Source organism: Dermacentor variabilis, chromosome 2 (assembly GCF_050947875.1).
Source record: "Dermacentor variabilis isolate Ectoservices chromosome 2, ASM5094787v1, whole genome shotgun sequence".
NCBI classification, from domain to species: domain Eukaryota; kingdom Metazoa; phylum Arthropoda; class Arachnida; order Ixodida; family Ixodidae; genus Dermacentor; species Dermacentor variabilis.
Window position 1 is genome coordinate 185,254,811 of NC_134569.1, and position 20,804 is coordinate 185,275,614.

The 20,804-nt window shown below is 49.2% G+C and overlaps 1 protein-coding gene across 1 annotated transcript in view; it reads left to right on the forward strand.

The window, feature by feature from the left end:
- Positions 1 to 20,804, forward strand: part of LOC142573000 (mannose-P-dolichol utilization defect 1 protein-like) — an 80,536-nt gene that overhangs the window by 25,848 nt on the left and 33,884 nt on the right. Inside the window, exon 3 of the mRNA XM_075682486.1 lies at positions 8,871 to 9,003. Within this exon, the coding sequence (XP_075538601.1) occupies positions 8,871 to 9,003 (133 nt within the window). The remainder of the gene's footprint in view (positions 1 to 8,870; positions 9,004 to 20,804) is intronic.

Consider the following 20,804-nt stretch of genomic DNA (forward strand, 5'->3'; position numbering starts at 1 on the left):
TCGTCCAGCGCGGAGTTCGGCTTCCCTTTGTATACTGGGTATGCCGCCTCATCGGCCACAGTTTTGAGCGGCAGGTACTTCTTAGCCAGCATCTCCAGCATGTCCTTTTCCGAAGACGACTTCTTGGCTTCGTGGAGCGCTTTAGCGAGGACACTTCTCTGGTTTGACTTGGTGCCGGAGTCGTCGAGCAAGTGTTTGAGAAGATTCCACTTCCCTCCCGTGCGCATCTGCCCATCAATTGAATTGCAAATGTCGTCCCATTGCTGCCTAGACAGGGCTTGGCAGTGCTCGTCGATCTGCTTGTTGATCTCGGCTATCTTTTTTCTGAGCTTGCGATTCAAGCGTTGGCTTTTCCACCTCTCGAGAAGTGATTGCTTAGCCTCGAGAAGGTGCGCTAGCCTGCTATCCATTTTGTCTGTCTGTAGATCCGTCTCTATGGTTTTGGTTGTGGAGCAGATATCTTGCACAATTAGTGCGCACCACTGGACGAGACTCTCCGGCTTTTCTCCACGGGCGGCGCGGGCCTTGCGAATCTCACGGAATTTGTCCCAGTCGGGCACCGAGAACGCCTTCTTTCGTTTCTGTTCCACTTGTAAGCTGGTGACCGTGATGTAGTGATCACTACCGAGGTCTATGAGCAGATTCGACCACATGGCTGAGCCAGCGTTTTTAACAAAGGCGAGATCCGGGACAGAGTCCCTGGTCGAGGAGGTGCCCCGTCTGGTGGGAAAGGCTGGGTCCGTCAATAGAGAGAGTCCCGCATCTCCCGCCTCCTGCCACAGGCTTCTGCCCTTGACCGTGTCGTGCGTGTAGTTCCACGCGTGAAAGGGGGCGTTGAAATCGCCGGCCACAACCAGTGGAGAGTTGCGGGCGAGTTTCGTCGCCCTAGTGATGATGGTTTTGAAACGTTGTCTGTGATCGCTCGGGCTGCTATATACGTTGAGTATAAAAATGCTAGAGATGTTGGATTGGCTTGGGATGACTTCTACTAGGGAGGTCTCCGTCTTGCTAGGCCGGACCCCTAGATCGTGTGCGACGAAGGTGAACTTGCTGCTGATTAATGTGCAGATTCCTCTGCCGTCCCCACGGAGAGCAAGAGCTTTGTATCCCTGGAGTGAAACCTGATCAGTCATCGTTTCTTGTAATAATATAACATGTGGCTTTTCTGTGTGAGTGCGAACAAACTGCTGCAGGGTGCATCTTTTATGGCTGAGTCCCCTGCAGTTCCACTGCCAAATCCTAAATTGGGTGTGTGGCGCCATCCTTGCTGTATAGAGTGCCTTCCGGCGTTGCTACTAGGGTCTCGAGGGAGATGGTTCTATTAATCGGTCCGGGCATGTGCAGTGGTGGCGGCGTAGGTACCAACGTAGCATCCGTGAAGTAAACGGGACGTACGTGGGTCGACGTCCTGATGTCCATTTCCTGCACCTTGGACTCTATCTCTGGCATTCTGTTTTCTAAGCATTGAATTTTGACATTTTGCGCATCTAACTTCTGATCCACGACCAAGAGTCGCTGATCCACTGCAGATAGTCGTTCGGTGATCTTCTTGATCTCGTAGCAGATTGAATTCAACATTTCTCTGACTTCGGACTTGGCTTTAGCCGGTACATTTTCGGGCATGCTGGGAACGGCCTTTCTTTTGGCAGGGTTGCCCGAGTGGCTCGCATCCACGACCATGGGAACGTCTGCGGTTTCGGGAGAGGGGGTCCCCGAGGGCGATGAACTAGGGACTGGAGCGGCGTGAGGTCGCCGAGGGGGTTGGGGAGAGGGGGTCACCGAAGGGATTCCTGAGGGGGTTGAATTAGGGACTGGAACGTGGTGAGGTTGATTAGCCTTTCTGAGCTCAGCTATTTCGGCTCGCATTAACAAGATTATGCTGCGCATCTCGGCATTTTCTTTCCTAAGCTGGGCTATTTCAGACGAACCATGCTCTGGCGCCGCACCCCCAGTTACCTTTACGGCAGTTCTCCCTCCACGCCGCACCCTGTCTGCCCAAGTGGCGCCTTGTTTCCCAGCACAGGCTGGCTCCTCGAACCGGACCCTGTTCTGTGGGCCCCGGCAGTGGCTTCCCGATCTTGAGCGGCCCCGGGACCTGGACCTGGAACAGCTCCTGGACCTGGACCGGGAACAGCTCCTGGAAGTCGAGCGGCTTCTCGAGCGGGAGCGCCTGCTGGAAGGTTTAGCCGGTTCGCTGTGGGCGCTTGTCTGTGCTGGTGACGGGTCTAGATTCCTGGATTCCGGATTTCTTTCCCTTCTCCTCCGCCGAACGATGTACGGGAGTTGGAATCTTTGCTTGCAAATCTTGTCCGCTGTGGCGTGCGGGCCCCCGCAGAGGCTGCAAGTAGGCGAGCAGGTGTGGTTGTCGTCGGGGTTATTGGCCCCACACTTCCTGCATAGCTTGTCCTCCGGCGATGGGCAGACGTCGGCTCTGTGGCCTAGTCTACCGCAGGCATAGCAGCAGTCGTGCTGCCTGAGGTACAAGGAGCACTTGACTAGCGCCGAGCCGTAGAACACGAAGTTGGGGACCTTGTAGCCGTCGAAAACGATCACTACCGTTTCGCTATTCTTGATTCGCTTGGCTCCCAGGGCTAACGGATTTCTCTCGTTGAGAATGCTTCTGTCCAGGTCGGCCTGGCTCTCCGACACATCAATTTGACGTATGACACCCTTACACGTGGCGTGCGGCGCGGCTTCGTAAGTGCTGAGTTCGTACTGTTTCATTCCCAGGGTGATGCAATTCATTTTTAGATAAGCATCTGCGTTATCGCGAGACGCGGTGCTGAGGACGATGATATTTTGTGTCGCGTTGGGGCAGACGATGTCATGGCTAGCTTGCTCGGACGTGAGTCCTGCCGCGGCGGCAACGGCCCGACCAAGCCGAGCGGAGCCCGTTTTAAAAGCTTTAAAACTTTTAAACCAAGCTTTAAAATAAAAAAAATTAAATTATGGGATTTTACGTGCCAAAACCACTTTCTGATTATGAGGCACGCCGTAGTAGCGGACTCCGGAAATTTGGACCACCTGGGGTTCTTTAACGTGCACCTAAATCTAAGTACATGGGTGTTTTCGCATTTCGCCCCCATCGAAGTGCGGCCGCCGTGGCCGGGATTCGATCCAGCGACCTTGTGCTCAGCAGCCTAACACCATAGTCACTGAGCAACCACGGCCGGTCCGGAAAAACCAAGCTATCGTATCACTAGTGATCACTCATAAATAGACGTTATCAGTTGGCAATGCTAACAAAAGAAATACTCATCTAATCACTTTTTGATTGATACCAATCATGAGCTGCCCGAATGACCCGCCGCAGTGGTTTAGCAGCTATGGTGTGGCGCTGCTAAGCACGAGGTCGCGGGATCGAATCCCGGCCGCGGCGGCCGCATTTCGATGGGGGCATTGGGGGCAAGTTAAACATACACTGGTGGCCGAAGTTAACCCGGAGTTCCCCACTATGGCATGCCTCATCATCCAATCGTGGTTTAGGCGTGTAAAACTCTAGAAGTCAGTTCAACGTGTCCAAATGAAGTCTACCATTGTCATACTAAACAAGGCGATTTATGATCACTAGTGAGTCAATGCTACCATCTCCTAGTTATTATAAATGAATCGTCGTGTGTATGACTTTTCATTTGATGTCCGTGACGTTGAGCTATGTGAAAGTGCGAGAATTAACATTGAACTTAGGGCATTACTAGTAATAATTTATGACCAGTCATAATCAGCCAGCAGCGGTAACCAAACAAATACTCATTCAATGACCTTTTGATTGATATCAGTGGCGATTTGCGCGAATGAAAGCTACCATTGTACCAGTAAAATAAATGATTCATTATCACTCTTGGCTTAATCATATCAGTTCCCAGTAATCATAGTTGAATCACTCGTTTTATGACACCTAATTTGATATCCATGACTATATCATTTGTAAAACAGGAAGAACATAACCTAGTATGTTGTTTACTAGTAATCACTAGTGACTATAGTCATATTAACTGTGGAGTGTAGTTGCTTAGTTAATTGCTCATTAGTTAACAGTGTAACTATTGATTGGTGTCCATGACGACGTGTTCGATGGGAGGCTAGCGATAGCGCAGTAGAAAAGGGTACCTTTATTCACTAGTGACCAAAGCCCACCAGCGCGTAGTGGTCATTAAATCACTTTAAAATGTTTCCTCTCTTAACAGTCTCATATTAATATTTTCTCGCATTTGTTTACTCGAATTAACGACATCTGTCTTTGGCGCTGTCGCAAAAAAGAAGGAAAGAAAAAGAAAAAAAATTTGTGGGCCCCAACATTCATATGGTGACGGATTACCAGCAAAGCCGTTTGGGCTGCATACATTGGCTTCATACACGGGCAGCATTCAATATGAAATCGTACATTTTTTTTTTCATACGGCACCACACTACGCTGACACAAGCGGCGCCGCGCTCACCGCACCTCCCATGCGTCTGCCCCAACCACTGCTGCAGCCGTGCCGGCACCTCCGATGTGCGTGACGTCATAACCACAGGCAGCATGTATGGGTTTATTGATCAGTTGCCTTCACCCAAAAAAGATCACGTACTCGTGACGCCTGCGGCAGAGTGTTCCACATCCGCCGCCATGATTTGTGAGTGGCTGCGCTGGCTTACACTCCCAGGATTAGTCATTGTGCTGTGATTGGCAATAAACTCGCTGACAGTGAGTCAAGATCTGCGTTCTCTTCCTCTGATGAAGTACGGATTGCCTACTTGCGACCTGGCACCAACTCTATGATCAAGGCACTCATGCAGGACCTTTCAAAGGTATACAGAGCCCACGATGACAACATCCACGGACGCGTATACATATACTCGACCCAGGCGGTAAATTCTGTTTCTCCGCGGAGGTTACGCGGAGCAAAACGTCATTGCTACACAGGATTCGGCAGGGCGTTGCTTTCAGCTGTTGCTAAGCACACCTCATCGGCCAGTCGAACAGCCCTGATTGTGAACACTGCCAGACGCCTGAAACGCCGGATTATGCGATTGCCCAGCATAATATGCTGGAACGGAGGACATCGGAAAGTTCCCTAGCCAGCGTTGGCGGGCAACCACTGTCGGAGGATGCGATCCTCGGCACATTTCCTAACACTGCAACTTCAATGCGGGCAACTAAAGCTAGAAGAGCAGCTCTAGTAGGACGACAGTCTAATATACATAGGCACTCACCACTTCTCTCAGCGTGTCCACCAACCGGGGATTCTCAGGGGTTTTGAATAGTCTGGAAATACTCAGGGAAAACTAAGGAAATTTGTGCTTCTGTCAGGGAAAATTATGTAACTTTACTGAAAGGGAACGAAAGTCGCGGTAATGCTGGCTCGCGTAACAGAGAGGGATCGTAACGAATCGTCTTTTGACCATGTGTCGTCGGCTGGAGGAGTTGCGAGTCTACTGTCAATTACCGAATTTCCGGACGCTCAACGGCACCTTCACGTACCCCATACAGTCGCATTAATCAAAGTCACCGCTGCCGCCGTTTGAACGCGATAGCGTTAAGGAGCTCGTGTCGCAGAAAAGCCGGTTTCGTCGCCGTTGGCCGTGAGCGATAAATCCCAGAAGGCACTTCATAAATAAACAACTTGCAAGATGGGCTGAGTGGGAATCGAACCAGATTCTCCGGAGTGTGAGACGGAGACGCTACCACTCAGCCACGAGTTCGATGCTTGAAAGTAGGACAAAAGCGCCTCTAGTGAATGCGGTGTTGCCTTAGAAACGTGCCGTAGAAAGTTATACTGCGGTGTATATCGGTAATTATGAGCATGTAAATTACAGAAATCTCAGTTACACGAGTAGCGAAGTACGTTTCCGCTACATTTCTTGTGCGCTCTGCGCACACGCAGAGCCATCTTGCGGCAAAGACAGAAGACCCCCTCCTCGCAATGTACGGCGCTGCCCCGACAGGTGGCGCGCCACTCGCCCGCGCGACGCGGCTCCTCTTTCCGCTTACAACACGATTCCTAGGTGCAGCGTTCGATGTGGGACGCCTCTGACGTGATCGGTGCGCCGTAGCGCGTCTGGTGGGAAAGCGTCCCCTGCGATATGTGCCGTGCTGCTGGCGAGGAGCCATGCGTCTGCGTGGTGCTCCCAAGCGAGATAGAGGACGATCCCATCGAGGCGTCAGCCCCATGATCGCGCCCGCCTTCATGGCGCGTCGCGGCCCGGCTGTCCCTGCCGATTACGAAGTTTGGCTCGCGTAGATCGTTTCTCCCTCCGAGACGTCGAGTTCCTTGGTTCGTTCCGCTTGCTCAGGCGCACGTTTCGTCATTGTATGACTCAAGAGCATGCCGAGCGAATGAGTGGGTGGTGCGAACGAGGTGCGATAACGCTATCGCGTCCCACTCTTGAAGGCGAAGTTTAAGCGTCCTCCAATTTTTTTATTACCTCGCCGCCGTGGTAAACCCTAGACTTAACTGCTTCAACGTTCGTTATAAAGCTTCTTGCCGTTCAGCGCCGTGTTCTTGATTGAAAGAATTCGCCGCTGTAAGCAAAGGCACCGACTCCGTCTGTGTGGTCTTTGCGATTGGCTTCGAAGCTCTGGAAGCACGGCGAGTTTCATATTGCCGGTTCCCCAAAGTCAGCTTCGCCTCAATACAGGCATATTGCGCGGTGAAGCATACGCGAAGGTATTGCGGTGAAGCATAACAAGCGTGGGAAGGGGCAATTGCCACGGGACAGAGTATCTATTCCTTAATTATACACGCGTCCATCCGTCGTCTCCTGTCACAGTACGAGCACCGATATGCCTAATAAGTGTGGTGGTAGGCCTTTTCGAATGCGCCTGTGGCTATTTGAGCCATTAATGGCAGTAAAAGACATGCACTCATTTTTTCGGACTGCCCGATTTTACGGACGTTTTCGCGGCCTTTAACGAGTCGTAAAAATCGGACTTTGACTGCACAGCTGACGAAGAGGATGCTTCAAATGGTCCGCGGGGCGAATGCGTGGTGGAAGGAGGACAAGAGACAGAAAGGACCTATGCATTGAGGAATGAACGGGAAAGGAATCCTGCCGACGCTTCTTTCAAGGAACTTGAGCTCAAAAAACAAAGTGTTGGCTGACGCCGAAATGCAGGTGTCCCTCATCCAAACCAAAATAAACTCTTTAAAGCAGTGAAACGCAACACTGAGGCGTTGTGCGCGGGCTGAGAGTATGTCAGGACAGTTGAGGTTGACACACCAGCTGTTGAGAATCTTACTTGTGAGAAAGTTCGGGCCTCATACCAATGAGCTTGCTATAAATTGATAAAAATAACTCATATCCCCTTCACTCACGGCGTCCACATTTGTAGACGCGACCTATTTTTGCAATTTCTGTGCAGTAGCAAGGAATAGAGCACAAACGTTAAGCTTAGGGCCAATTAACCATTCCGATAACCTAAATTACTTCCATTTTGCTTTCGAGTGATATGTATCGCTACAAAGTATGGCTTTGGTGAAGGCACTACCATGTTTTACGTGACGCTTGATGTGGGGCATGTCGGTAGCAACCTTGATATATATATATATATATATTTCTTGAAATGCTTGAGGCCACAACCTTCGCATGCGAAGGTTGTGGGTTCGGTTCCCACCTGCGGCAAGTTGTTTTTTTTATCCACTTTAGTTTGCATTAATTTGTCGTTTCTTTATTTCATTTATTAAGCACAAGTAATTTCCCCTATGTTGTCCTTGGTGTGAGTGTTTGTTGGCTTCTTATGATAAAACCTTAGGTACCATGTGGGGGTTTATTGACCAGTTGCCTTCACCCAAAAAAACATCAAGTACTCGTGACGCCTGCCGCAGAAAGGATGTTCCACATCCGCCGCCAAGGTTTGTAAGTTGTGGCGCTGGCTAACACTCCTGGGTTAGCTCTAGTAGTAAAACAAATACCCCAGAAAGTGGATGGGAAAACGGTGCCGCGGCAGCTCAATTGGTAAAAGCATTGCATGCGTAATGCGAAGACGTGGGATCGGTGCCCACCTGCGGCAAATTGTTTTTTCATCCACTTTCATTTGGATTAATCTGTAATTTCGTTTAATTCAATTAGTGAGTACCAGTAATTTATCCTATGTTGCCCTTTGTGCCTTTGTTTGTTAAGAATGATCTCTCTCATATATATATATATATATATAAGAGAGAGAGTTGATTGTGCACTTCCTTATCTGTACACTGTCATCAGCCGTATGTATTTCTTCTTAGACACCTGTGTGTGTGATCACCATAATCGTGTGCTGCATTGTGTCTTTGCCGAGCCTTTTGGTACAAACAAAAGGCTGTGCGCGCTACTGCCCCAAATGTGTATATTGCGGGAGCAGTGGCTATCTGGGGTTAATTAACGTGTAAACGTCGGGTAGTTGGTCATTTATGTTCAAGCGGGAACAGCGCTAAAGACATGAACGCATGTCAAGGCACATGGAAACGACACGTTGCGCTGTACATCGACTGCTTTGTTGTTGCGTCATACAAACATTTATATACGCTAGAGCAAGTTGCCAGAGGTATCAAATACGTGGAAAACGTAAAAATAGGCAAGTGTTGGTGATCCTTACAGTGCATGCTCACGGTAAATGCATCTGGTCATAGGTTAAAAGGTAACCATTCAAATTTCTTGCCAATAGCAGAACAGATGGCGTGCTGACACTTTTATCTTTTAGTATTGATTTCTGAATTGTATTAAGTTCGAAAGTGGGACCTCGGGCATATTGAAAGCATTTAGAAGGTTGGTTCTGAATTATGAACCAGAGGCAGTGTATAGGGTATCGAAGGCTTCGACCCGGGCGATTGGTGGAGACAGCCGGCTGTGTGTAAAGGCCCTTCGCACCCTCGTGGAAACTTACCAGTGACTTCCTTCCCCCGCATGTGCAGTGAAAGTGCCGCAGATCATGAAGATCGTGAAGACGCAGAGCGGTGAGGGCATCAGCGTCACCTCGGTGCTCATGGAGCTGATGGGCATGACGGCGACGGCTGCCTACAGCTACGCACAGCGATACCCGTTCAGGTGAGCCGCGTTAGGCGCGCGTTTGTAATCGGGGAAGTACCGTAATCGGGCCTTGTGAGCTACGTCTATTTCTTCAAAATGCTTCCTAGGGCGGGCTGAAAATAGGTGTTTTTGACGAGAGATGACGTGTGCCCAACGCTTACTCTGTAACCTAAACTCCGCCGAGACAGGTGCTGCTGCCAAGGGGATCACCATAGGGCTCAGACACGTGCGTGCAGACTGGCGAAAGCCAATTTTAGAATCGTAATAACGAAACTTTGGGCCGATAAAAATGGGTGAGTGCCGGCCGAGATCGAATTAACCGATAAGTCTAATTAACCGGAGTCCAATGAACGGACGTCTACTGTAGAAATTAGCGAGACCCGACGGCTACGGCACTGCTACGCAGTGTGGCCAAAGTTTCATAGCTACGCGGTGGGGCGTGGCCGAGCGTTAGCAGGCGATAGTCGGCGATAGTACGATAGTCGTAATTCCGGAAGTACGTATTTCCTATCGAAATTCGAAACGCATATTTTCGTTTACTTCAGCCTCTCTCTTGGTTGATGTCATCTATTGGTCAATAGCAGCTGCGTATGGGAATCTGCTGTGTGACGAAATGTGGTCAGCCTGAAAAGATTGAGGACAAGGCGTCTGTTGAGTGTGCCTGCCGATTGCGAACTTCACACGCCGCATACGACTACAAAATTTGGCTGAGATGCTCATGCTCACAACGGCGTATGTTATCCGCGGTCTCTCTCTCTCTCTCTCTCTCTCTCTCTCTCTCTCTCTCTCTCTCTCTCTGTGTGTGTGTGTGTGTGTGTGTGTGTGTGTGTGTGTGTGTGTGTGTGTGTGTGTGTGTGTGTGTGTGTGTGTGTGTGTGTGTGTGTGTGTGTGTTTGTGTGTGTGTGTGTGTTTTACCAAGCCCTAGGAGCGGTTCAGGACATCTTTAATAGCCAACTATGCAGCCACGACTATAGCCTCTTTCATGGAAATTTTTCTTGAACATTTTTGCCTCAAACGTTTACAAACCATTGGGATGTCTTGATAAGTTCCTTCTTTTTTTCGTGAAACGGTTCTTATTTATAATCGTTCGATGGCTGGTCCTCGTGACACAAACCTTTCATTTTGGGCAGAGCTTAAGTTACGCCTTTCCTGATGACTGTGAAATGACGGTTCACTAAACGTCGGAATTTGCGGAGCTGTTGCTGGCATCTTGCCAGTCGCACTGGGTGGCGTAAAATTGCCTTTATAATACTGCCAAAATCGACGAAGTTGAACTGAAGTCTGTGTTATATTGTCTTTATTCTTTTCTCAAGAGAACACTAAAGGCTCGTTTAATGTTAGCACGAACAGCGTTGTTGTAATGTTGAGTAAGCATAATGACAAGAAGAAGAAAAAAACTTCGGCGAAGTCAAAGCATTTTTTTTAAGGAACACTAAACGCTAATACTAAGTCGACGTGGACTGTTTAAATGCCGTTCCAGAAACCCCGCAACGCTCGTCTTGTGCCAAGAAAAGACTTAGTTTACGAGAAAATTGAATCTGAAGGGTACAAATAGCTTTCTCGAAATAAATCTCCCGCCACCCAACCACGGGAGTGGTGACGTTGCATACGCCCTTTGCTGCCGTCGGTGAGTGAAACGGCGTCCGACAGACGGCGGTACCGAGCCAAGACAAAGTCAGAGCGGCGGATTCTCCGCCGCAGCTGGTTTTTGGCCAAGTGGTGTAGGCTGTTCGGGCATCTCGCGACACCACATGGAAGGTGAATTCTCTGCTACTTGCAGTTTGTGCGAGTTTCGCGAGCCAGCAAAACCAGCGCAGCACTGCGCGATAACTAGTGAAACGCGAAAGCGTGGGCGGCGCGCAGCCGAAAGAAAACGAAACCGGTCGACCGCCCGCGTCGTTGTCAAGGGTGATTTCAATCATTTCTTTTGCCTAAACATGAAATAGAAATGCACAAGTAGCATTTTATTTGGTCTTATAATACAATAGGGGGACGTTTTGAGCAATGAGTGGTTGAGTACTAGTGACAGAATTTAACTGAGGAGTGCGTTCGTCATGGGGCAAGTGCTTGAATGTCCCGGGGGAGTTTCTAATCGTGTCGTTCATTCACCTCAATTTTTCTATTATTAAGGCTCTGTTCGCGTTAATATTGACGCCTTAGTGATTCTCGAACACTAATCTATCACTTTAGGTTGACTTCGTATTTGCCTTTAGTGTCCCTTTAAGAGCGTTCGCCAAAACTTGTTTCAAGATTTCCCGCACTTTCTCGCTTCGATCGCTTGGCTGAACCACCGACAGATGGCGCGACGTCCCTGCGTTCCAGTATAGCGGCGAAATGCGCGCGGTTGCGGTTGAAAGTCGGCGCGCACGGCTGTGCACGGGAGCGTTATTTCTCACGTTACTCATTGAATGACTTGAGGGGCTAATTGGTTCATTGCAGTGACCGATTGCTAAATGCGCAGAATTGGGAAAGAGCACACCACACAAGAAGAGGCACACAGGAAGATCGAGCGCAGCGGAAAGATCGAAGCGTTTTTTTTTTAATGAAAAGAAGAGGCAGCGCCTGTGAAAGGGACACGTCTGTGTCACTGTTCAGTGCAGAAATGTCTTCTTTGATCAATCAGACGAATATTAGAAAGGTCTGTGGGGATGCGGGGATGGGTGTCTATATATCCTTCGATATTTATGCGCCTGCGAGTTTGGGCTGCTGCGCTCGATCTTTCTGTGTGTCTCTTCTTCCGTGGTGTTCCGCTTCCCAATTTTGCGCATTTAGCAATCGGTCACGGAAGTAATGATTGCCGTGGCTATTGGTGCAAAGGTAGGGACTGCTTATGCGTTTCATTTAAATACAACGTGCCAGCTTTGCTGGGATGTGCGCTCTACATGCGTGCTATCAGAGGAGAGGTAGGCTTAGCAGGCTTGAATTGTTCGAATACGTTGAGCCTTCACGCACTTCTTATTTTTTTAATCTGTCTTGTCTCACCTGAATTGCCCGGTACTGCTCGGTAGTGCGCCGTCGGCACGTAAGCGGCCGGACGGTCGTCCTGCTTTTGATGCTCGCGTAAAAAATTAAATTATGGGGTTTTACGTGCCAAAACCACTTTCTGATTATGAGGCACGCCGTAGTGGAGGACTCCGGAGATCTCGACCACCTGGAGTTCTTTAACGTGCACCTAAATCTAAGTACACGGGTGTTTTCGCATTTCGCCTCCATTGAAATGCGGCCGCCGTGTCCGGGATTCGATCCCGCGACCTCGTGCTCAGCAGCCCAACACCATAGCCACTGAGCAACAACGGCGGGTTTGATGCTCGTGTAATGCGCGCACCTTTTGAAAGTACGGTGGCACCAAGTTTTGCGAAAACGATCGAATCTGGGCTAAATGTTAGCGACGTGATGATTTCTCACTATAAACGGGGTCATTCCGAATGTATTCTTTATCCAGCTATATTGAACCGAATGTAGCCTCCGTCAAACTCGTCGTGGCAGTGGGAGCGCCCGTATAGTTGACCGTCGTTACCTGCCTTTGCTAATTCACGCCGCTGTATTCAGGGGGTCAAGGAACCACACGAAGCAGAAGCTTATGAGGAGCTATCGACGAAAACTTGCGCATTCCAAACTCGGGCCCGCGGAGGCTTTTTCGGCTGTGCTTGAGTAGCGTCGGCGCCCGCATTGCCGCAGAATCTCTCACCTTGGCAAGCCATTTACCTGGCCAAAAGAGTGGCCAGAAAGCGGGAAGCCATTCGCAGACGGGGAAATCGTAAGCCAGCTTGCATTCCGAGAGTGGCTGCGGGGTTACTTCCCGATAAAGTAGGTACTCTAATAAATGTTTGTTTGGGACCAAATGGGCATCGTCAAAAGTTTCACCGGTCGGTTGGCAGGCAACTAACAGTTTGCGCAAAAAAATGTACGAATCACCATAGGGTGTGCGACACAACAGAGCTTATTTAGTATGTTCACGCGTGGCGTTGGCAGCGAATTCAACGTCACCCAACAGTTAGTTTCGCCGCATAGCACGCATGAAACGGTGACCGGGGAAGACGTGTTTTTGGAACTAAAAGTAACTGTTCTTCGATGCAGTTTGCAGCGAAACAGACTGAAATGTATGACAATGCACAGAGGAGGAAAAAATATAAAGAAGACGGAAGACTCGATCCACTTTTCAGAATCGCATCGCAAATCCCAGCGAAGTTTCTTTCGAGTAGTTGAACTAAGGACTTAATTTGCCCGCAATTAGACCTCATACTTTCGAACGCCGCCCGCACGCGACTCGTCAGTTTGACACTTTGCCCCACATAACGCTTTCGAGCACTTGCTGAAATGAATTTTCTTCGGAGAGTGCCATTGAGCCACGCATGTACACGCTCAAGGTAAGTGCTCTCCATTTCCTTCAAATTCGATCTCGGTATAATTTATAGTTCTCCCAGGGCAGCGAGCCAAATTCTGCGGCGTTCGTAACACACACTTCAGTGCACCTGCATAAGTAATTTATTGAAAATGCCGTTGTAATTAACCCGCACACCTTTAACTGTGCGTACGAATCACCTATAACATTATCCTTATTTTTAGCAAATATAAACAAACTGCCTCGATCGTTTAGTTCACTGAGGGCTCCTAGGAAACCTGAGGCGAACCTGGTATAACCCATGAATATAGTGAGCAAAAAAAAAATGATGGGTTCAGTAATTGTTTTCAAGGCTTGTAATTAAGCCAGAAACATTAATGTTTCGCCACACATTGCAGCAAACGTACCTCTCGTTTCCTCCGAATATGAACACGCTGCCACGTAGAGTTTTCTCGAAACACTGGGAAACGTAACAGGAAGCGACCATATAATAGTTCGAAGCATTTGCTGAATAAATTCGTTGCAAAGGCCCTAATTAACCCACACACTTTTAGCTTCCCTTGCACACCACTTGTTACCTGAGCCTTACTTTAACGAAGTATGTAATCGGCGTGCATTGTTTAATTCAGCAAGGACGCCGGACAATTGACGTGAACGCAACCTTGTATAACGCATGAAAGTGGGGAAAAACGATGTTTCAATAATTATTTGAAATACTACTAATATAGCAATAAACGCTGAAGGTTTGCCACACGTTGCACTTAACATGCCCCACATTTTCACCAAATGATTAACTTGGCGTGAGCTGTAGAGTTATATCGGAACAGTGGGTAACATGGATAGCAGAAAACGGCCCTATAGCGCTCTATAGAATACTTGCTAAAGGAACTTCTCTCAATGGCTGCATTTGAACCATACATGCATAACTTCGCATGCTCATTTGCGATAGAGTTCTCTCCATATTCATGAAATTTGATCTAGGTGAAATTTGTATTTCTCCCGTGTAGCGGACTAAAATTAACCCATGACTGTTCGTAAAACATACCTTTAACGCTTCGGTGCGTTTGCGTACGCAATTTATTACAAGGGCCCTAATTAACCCTCACACTTTGAACTTCCACCTACACATCACCGATAACCTGTCCCTTATTTTAACCAAGTATAAACAACGTGCCTTGTTTATTTACCCGATAACACTGGCGAAACGCAATGCGAATGTCGTGTTGACCATTGTCGCGGCGATCCCTCGGGCGCTGCCATCTTTGATAACGTGGTGGCGCGTCCATTGCCTCAAGTGCCTCCGTTGCCTTCGCGTTTACAATGGGTATGTATGACGCCGGTGCGGCTTAGCAAACCTCAGTTTCGAGAGATATCGTACACAGTGACTTCGCCACAGCTTCAGAGAACATGCAAGAACGCTTTGGAGGCTGATTAAGCTGTGTCCAAACGGCGCCAGCAGCGTATGTGGTGCTTGCTTTAAAAGTGACGTTAAATGTGTATTCTAAACTGTCCAAAGTTTTCGCTCATGTATTGATTCAGGATTAGAGCGTTTTGCTGTTGTTTCTTCCTTTGGAAAATATTTTGAAGCAACAGCTTGTCACATTTCTTACTCAGTAAATTTCCTGAGTGTGTTCACTACCTCATTATTTTCTGGCTGATGGCTCGCGGATGTGTTCAGTTCCGATAGATTTGTTCTTGCTGCGCCCTTTTGTACATAGTAATACCTTGTAGCAAGGATGTATTATCGCTAGTAACTCACTCACCCTTGTGGACCGTCACGAAAGATTCAGCTTCGACCATCCGTCGGTGTAGTCCGTCATTTATTGTGCGTATATGGTGCGTTAATATATTCAAGTGTGCGACCATTCACTTATCGACAAGTCGGCCATAGAGTGGACGTAAGATTCCGTGCCAGTTGGGGTAGACGTGTGTCGATGCTGTGCGCGAAACATACTATGACACGAAGCGGCGCTACACCCTTTGTCATTGTTTAACGAACCTTACTCACTCTTTGTGGCATTCGGGGGCTAATGCACTATCTCTGAAGGTTAGCGATACAAAGCTGCCATATGAGCAGGTTTCTATACCCTCGAAGAAAGCCATCCATCTCGAAGTGCCGTTAACACGTACGGAGAGTTGCAGCAACTGTCCGCGAACTAGGCTACGCAGATTCACTCCACTCCTTAATATGCCAGTCACTATTATTGCAGCCAACTACTGCACACGTTTTCAGTCGACATGATCCAGTCCAGCATGATTGGAGCGCACTGAGCATAGCGAAGACTCAGTTACATTTCCGACAGCTGGTCGCACAGAAGCAAGGTGGAAGCGCTAATGGTTTCGTATTCGTGCGCTGCCCCTGAGGCGACGTGCGGCGCACCGCCGAAAGCGCCATCTCGTTTCTCTAGAACAAATTGCTCCGCGATAAGGGTCAATAACGCATGAAAATAGATAAAAAGTTAAGTAATTATTTTCAAGCTCCTAATTAAGCTAAGAACTTTAAAGTTTCGCTACACATTACATTTAACAGGTTTTTATTCGCTCATTTGATGTATATTTCAGTGAGCATAAGCGAGAGATGTATTACGGAGGAATCGAAGACATTTATATAAAGTTTTAGTCTAGGAAAGCGTTATTTTTGTGCAGCCACGACCATGTGTTTTAGGCCAAGTCACGCTTGAATTAAGCCGAACCACCCATGTCTCGGCATTCCTGCGCTGTAAAATAATTTGCCTTTCACAGTGAATAAGGGTGTAAATATGTTTTTAACTCACATTCTTATCCCTTTGTTGAGTGTGAACTCACACCCTTACACCATTTTCGGGTGTAAGAGTGTGAGTTATCGACCGATTTACACTATTATTCACTTCTTAAAGCTGTAAGTTATTTTCCAGGTTATGGCGGCACAGCTCCCGAAACTCACATGGATGGTGGCACCCCATAATATTGTAAGAATATCTGTTGTTTTGTGTTCCGAAGCTGCGGCTGCTTGGCTATGCGAGAGACAACGAAGCGATGTTGACTCGGATTAACGTTAGCCTTTCTAGGTTCTTTCATTTCGCATTTGTAGAAGCGCAGCCTGGAATTGAAGTCGCGGCGTCGACCTCAATCTTACCGTCGTATATAGTAATGCTATAGTCGGTCCCACGATGGCTGTCATTTTGAACGTGACGAGCACATATTGGGAGGATCTAGTTTTTTTTTGTGTGTGTAATTTGGCACGCGTCGAGTTAATGCAGTGTAGCAACGGCGGAAGGCTGCACTACAATATATACGCTTCACTAATGAGCTCAGCACAGTACATGGAAGAACACAGAGCAGCAACTGAAAAAAAACGGGTAACTTAATTTATTGCAGTGGCACATTGAAAAACAAAAAGGTAACAAAAAGTTATCTTAAAAATTACGAGGACGTCACTCATATCGTGCTTAAGGCGTCTTCGCGTTTCTTAATACGGTTCACTTATCGAACTACACAGCGCACAGTGGATGGAAAGGCTATATATAGTGGTCAGGAACCAATCATTCACGGATTGCGTACACACATTGCTGCTGTAGCCAATTGTCAACTCATGAAAAAGGTTGTACAGCACAGATGATTGCCCGTTGTACTAGGTAAGTTCCTAGATGTTGCTTTTTGTGCTGCTCCCTGATGTCACTGGCGTATCTAGACGTGTTCCATTGAAGCACGCCCCCCCCCCCCCCCTGCCTCTCAAGACATCATCATCAAACGGACGAAGGCGTCTCCCTGCAATATCCAGTTACCTCCTTAGACATACGCCGGCACTTCTTCTGACACTTGGCCTGTATGTATGTTGCGTAGAAAAATCGTGCGGTGACAGAATTTAGCGTGCAGTGAGGTACGCTTTAGACTCGTAATGAAAGCTGACCAATGTTATCCGCGGTGTCTTCTTACTGGCACTTCCAGGAAGGTACTATTTGCTCAAAAAGAAACACTCTATGGAATGTGGGACCATACTGTATACGTGTGATTCTAAAAAAAGCGTTGCGTAATTGTTTACGAAAGCCACTTAGTTCGAAGGTAATTTGCTTGCTTTTTTATGTTACACGTCTTGTCGTTATCTCTTTGTGTGGACGAGCATTTAGATGTATACCCGAGCAATGCCGTACGTGAGGCCAAAGCGCCATGCCGTTTAAGGAAGAAAATCAGTCAATCAATGCACATTAGGTTTCCTAAGCATTTATTAGACCTACCGTGCGTTTTCTGAGGTCCTGGTCGCTTCTCTCTCCCCCCTCCCCCTGTTTTCATTGTTTTCTGAAGCAAACCAAGTAAACTATAAACGCAAATCTGTGTCTCCGCACCGATTCGAATATGCGAAGCGGTTAAGCAGTCGTTCTTCAGCTTGTAAGCAGGTACTATCACACTAGGTTTGACGTACGCCAGCTGTGCCGTGTGGTACGCTTTTAGTGGTGTTACAATTGGCCTACGATACATAGAAGAGCACACAATGGAATAGTGCATACAAGTTTTTTATTTCCGATTTCACTAACCCAGTGCTTCCCAACACTGCGGGTTGGGAGAGCTATACCGATAGTCTATAGGCCCAAAAGCCTCTGGTATAATTGTCGTAAGCTGTACTTCCTGAATTCTGCATAGCGAGCATTGGACAAGTCTATTTATAGTAACTATCTTTTCTTTAGTCTATAAGATGGAAGGTCTTGCACTCTTGCCCTCTTAAAGATGTGTTTTAATGATGAAGCTCAGTTGTAGTCGTTAGAAAGATCCATTCCAGCAGGCACAGCTTCACGGACGCTTGAGACTCAGCGGATGTGTATAACGAGGTTTTAGCCTTAGCCAGGCGTTGCTTTGTTTGTAAGCTTCTGACAGCGAGCGCGCGTGAATCTCTTTTTCGCTGACCTGTCTGTTCCGCTAGACGCGAACCTGCTCGCGAACTGAGCCCCGGCCGCAGCTCCATCGCTTTTATTCGTCGCAATCGTACACACTGTATGCATAGCGTGCACAGGCCGCGGCGAGGGCACCGCCTGAGCTCCGCGACTGGCAAGCTTTCGCCTCTTTCGCTATTGCGGGCCCCGATCGCCGGCAAATCGCGCGCTCGGGGCGCCCTTTCGTCCCCATCGCTCTCGCCACCGCTGGCACGCGTCGCCGCTCTTACGCAAACAGTGGGGACGCGGCCTCCCCGTTCCCTTAACCCCCATAACAAATTGTCGCTCTTGCCGCGCTCCCGTTGCCAGCAGGGTTACGGGATGGCGTGCGGAATGCTGCTGCGGATGCCAGTGGCCGGAGTATCTATCAAACGGGGTCTGTCTGCATATATCTTCACGCGAACGAAGTTAGGGGGGAAGGAGGGCAAAGAGTGAAGTGCACAAGACCGTAATGTGTGCGTAGATATATACATATATGTAGGGTTGAACTGCGATGCAGGGGTCATTGCTGCGTTCCCGATTCGGGAGTTTTTAAAAGAAGGGAGAGAGACCGCAAGAACAATGACCGTGTGGCCAACGAAGCGAGAGCGCGGTTATGTGTGTGTGTGTGCCTGTGGGGCGGCGGGAGTGGTGGGGTTGCGGTTTCGCGCTTTTTTTTGTTTCTTTACTCAGTTTTTTTTTCTCAAAACCGGAGGAGCGTGAGTGCGGCGTTTCCGCCGGCGGCAACGCGAAGGCGAAACGCCGTGCCGCACGGTCCCCATTACGCGGTGAGGGCAGCGAGGCCTTCCTTCTTTTGGGTGTTCGCGTTATGTAAGGGAATCCATTAGCGGGGAGGAGTGGGGTAAGGAGGAACCCTTTTGGGGAGCCGTTCGCCACTCTTTTCCTCCCGTCGCCGGCCTTCTCGCTCGCTCGCTCCCGCGTGGAGCCAGGCGAGCGCGCTGCGGCGACGGCCGTTTCTGTGCACCCTCGGCGTCTTGCAGCCGGAGAGTGGGATGTGCGGGAGAAAGCAAAGGCGAGCGCCTTTCCCCGGATCCCTAATTGCATTTCCAGAGCCACGGCTCATTTGCTGCGAGCGCCGTGCAGGGACGGCTTTTTTTTCTTTCTCCCTTTGGTAACCTTCCTTCCCTTTCTGCCTTCTGCACCGCCAGGCACACACACACGAGCGTGCTGTCGCCGAGAGTGTACTAATTACGCTCCGATAGCGGGAAGAAGGGAGAGCCGCGGGTGTGCTAAGTGCAGTCGCCTGTAATGGGGATGGATCCCTCCGTCTCTGTGCGCGCGCGTCGTTGTGGTGGCGGCAGAACCCACGTGACGGAGACGGCCGAGCCGGGGGTCCGCCCCGCGGCGCGTCTCCCTTTGATGTGCGCCGGGGCCTCTTCGATCCCGCTCTCTCCTCCAATCACGGCGGCTCGGCCGCGTCGCAACGCTCGAGGTGGGCCGTCGTCGGGGAGCGCGTGATCCCCGGTGGCGGATGCGAACGCAGTAATCTTGCAATGATTATACTGGAGGGAACTCAGGCGCTAGCATCCTGCGGTAGCCGCAAGTGCATGCGCTGGTTCAGGCGACGTAGTAAGTACTGGGCAGCTCGTGGTCCGTATGCCGAAGATTTGTCCTTCTGGCTTCAGACGGCTTTGCGACTTTGAAAATTGATGATTGATTACTTTCAAACGAAATATTGCGCTATAAATGCAACAACTCGCATTGACTGCGCATGCGCGCACAGGGTAGTTGCCGGGCTATGTTTAGAAAACAGTGAGTAGCTGGAAATTTTAGAAAGCTTAAACGTACTGAGTAATATCACGACAACGTTCGAAGCTACACGTAGGAGGACTATAGATAAATCCATGCACTAACCATCATTCCCGTTTTGGGTGAACGATCGCAGCGCCATCCTGTGTAACTTTTGTAATAAATTCTGCGGGCACAAACATCCGGGGCGGCCCGCGCACTTTGTCGCTGTTTGTTGCACGGCATCTTGTCTCTGCGGCAGGTTTGATCTCGAGACGATTGGCAGCCAAGAGGGCCAGTGTATGTGGCATACGTAGCGGGCTTTGTAGTACTCAGCCTCGACTTTGGAGACGTGCTGGCAGTGCGAGCCGACTTCCACCCACCTTAGTCACATCTGTTTTGTGTCACGCGTATACTCCAGCCGCCGCAGTTGCCTACAGCGTTCAAACGCGATCCAGAGATTGTATTCGCTTCCGCTCCCTCATTGTGGAGCATGTCGAGTGACGTGCGCCCGGTGAGCTGTTTCTGTAGCCCCGCTCCGTTAATATCATCGTAGCCGCTATACTCTTGACTAATTGTTTGGAGCCCATAGGGTGGGCCTGTGCTGAAAGAACGGCGCGTGATGACGGCCAGCGTTCGCAGGCATAGTTCGTGCGCGCTGAGTTAATATCGTAGAATGGCGCGCCTCGAGTCTGTAATGTGTGCATTTCGAATATCCTTCGGTGCGCTGAGAAGGCTAGCGTCCTTGTCAGGAACACGGGCCGAGCAGTCGTGCGTTCTGGCCGCAGATCATGTACACACACGGCGTACGTCTGAACCCATTCTGCGCCAAACTCTTAGAGAAC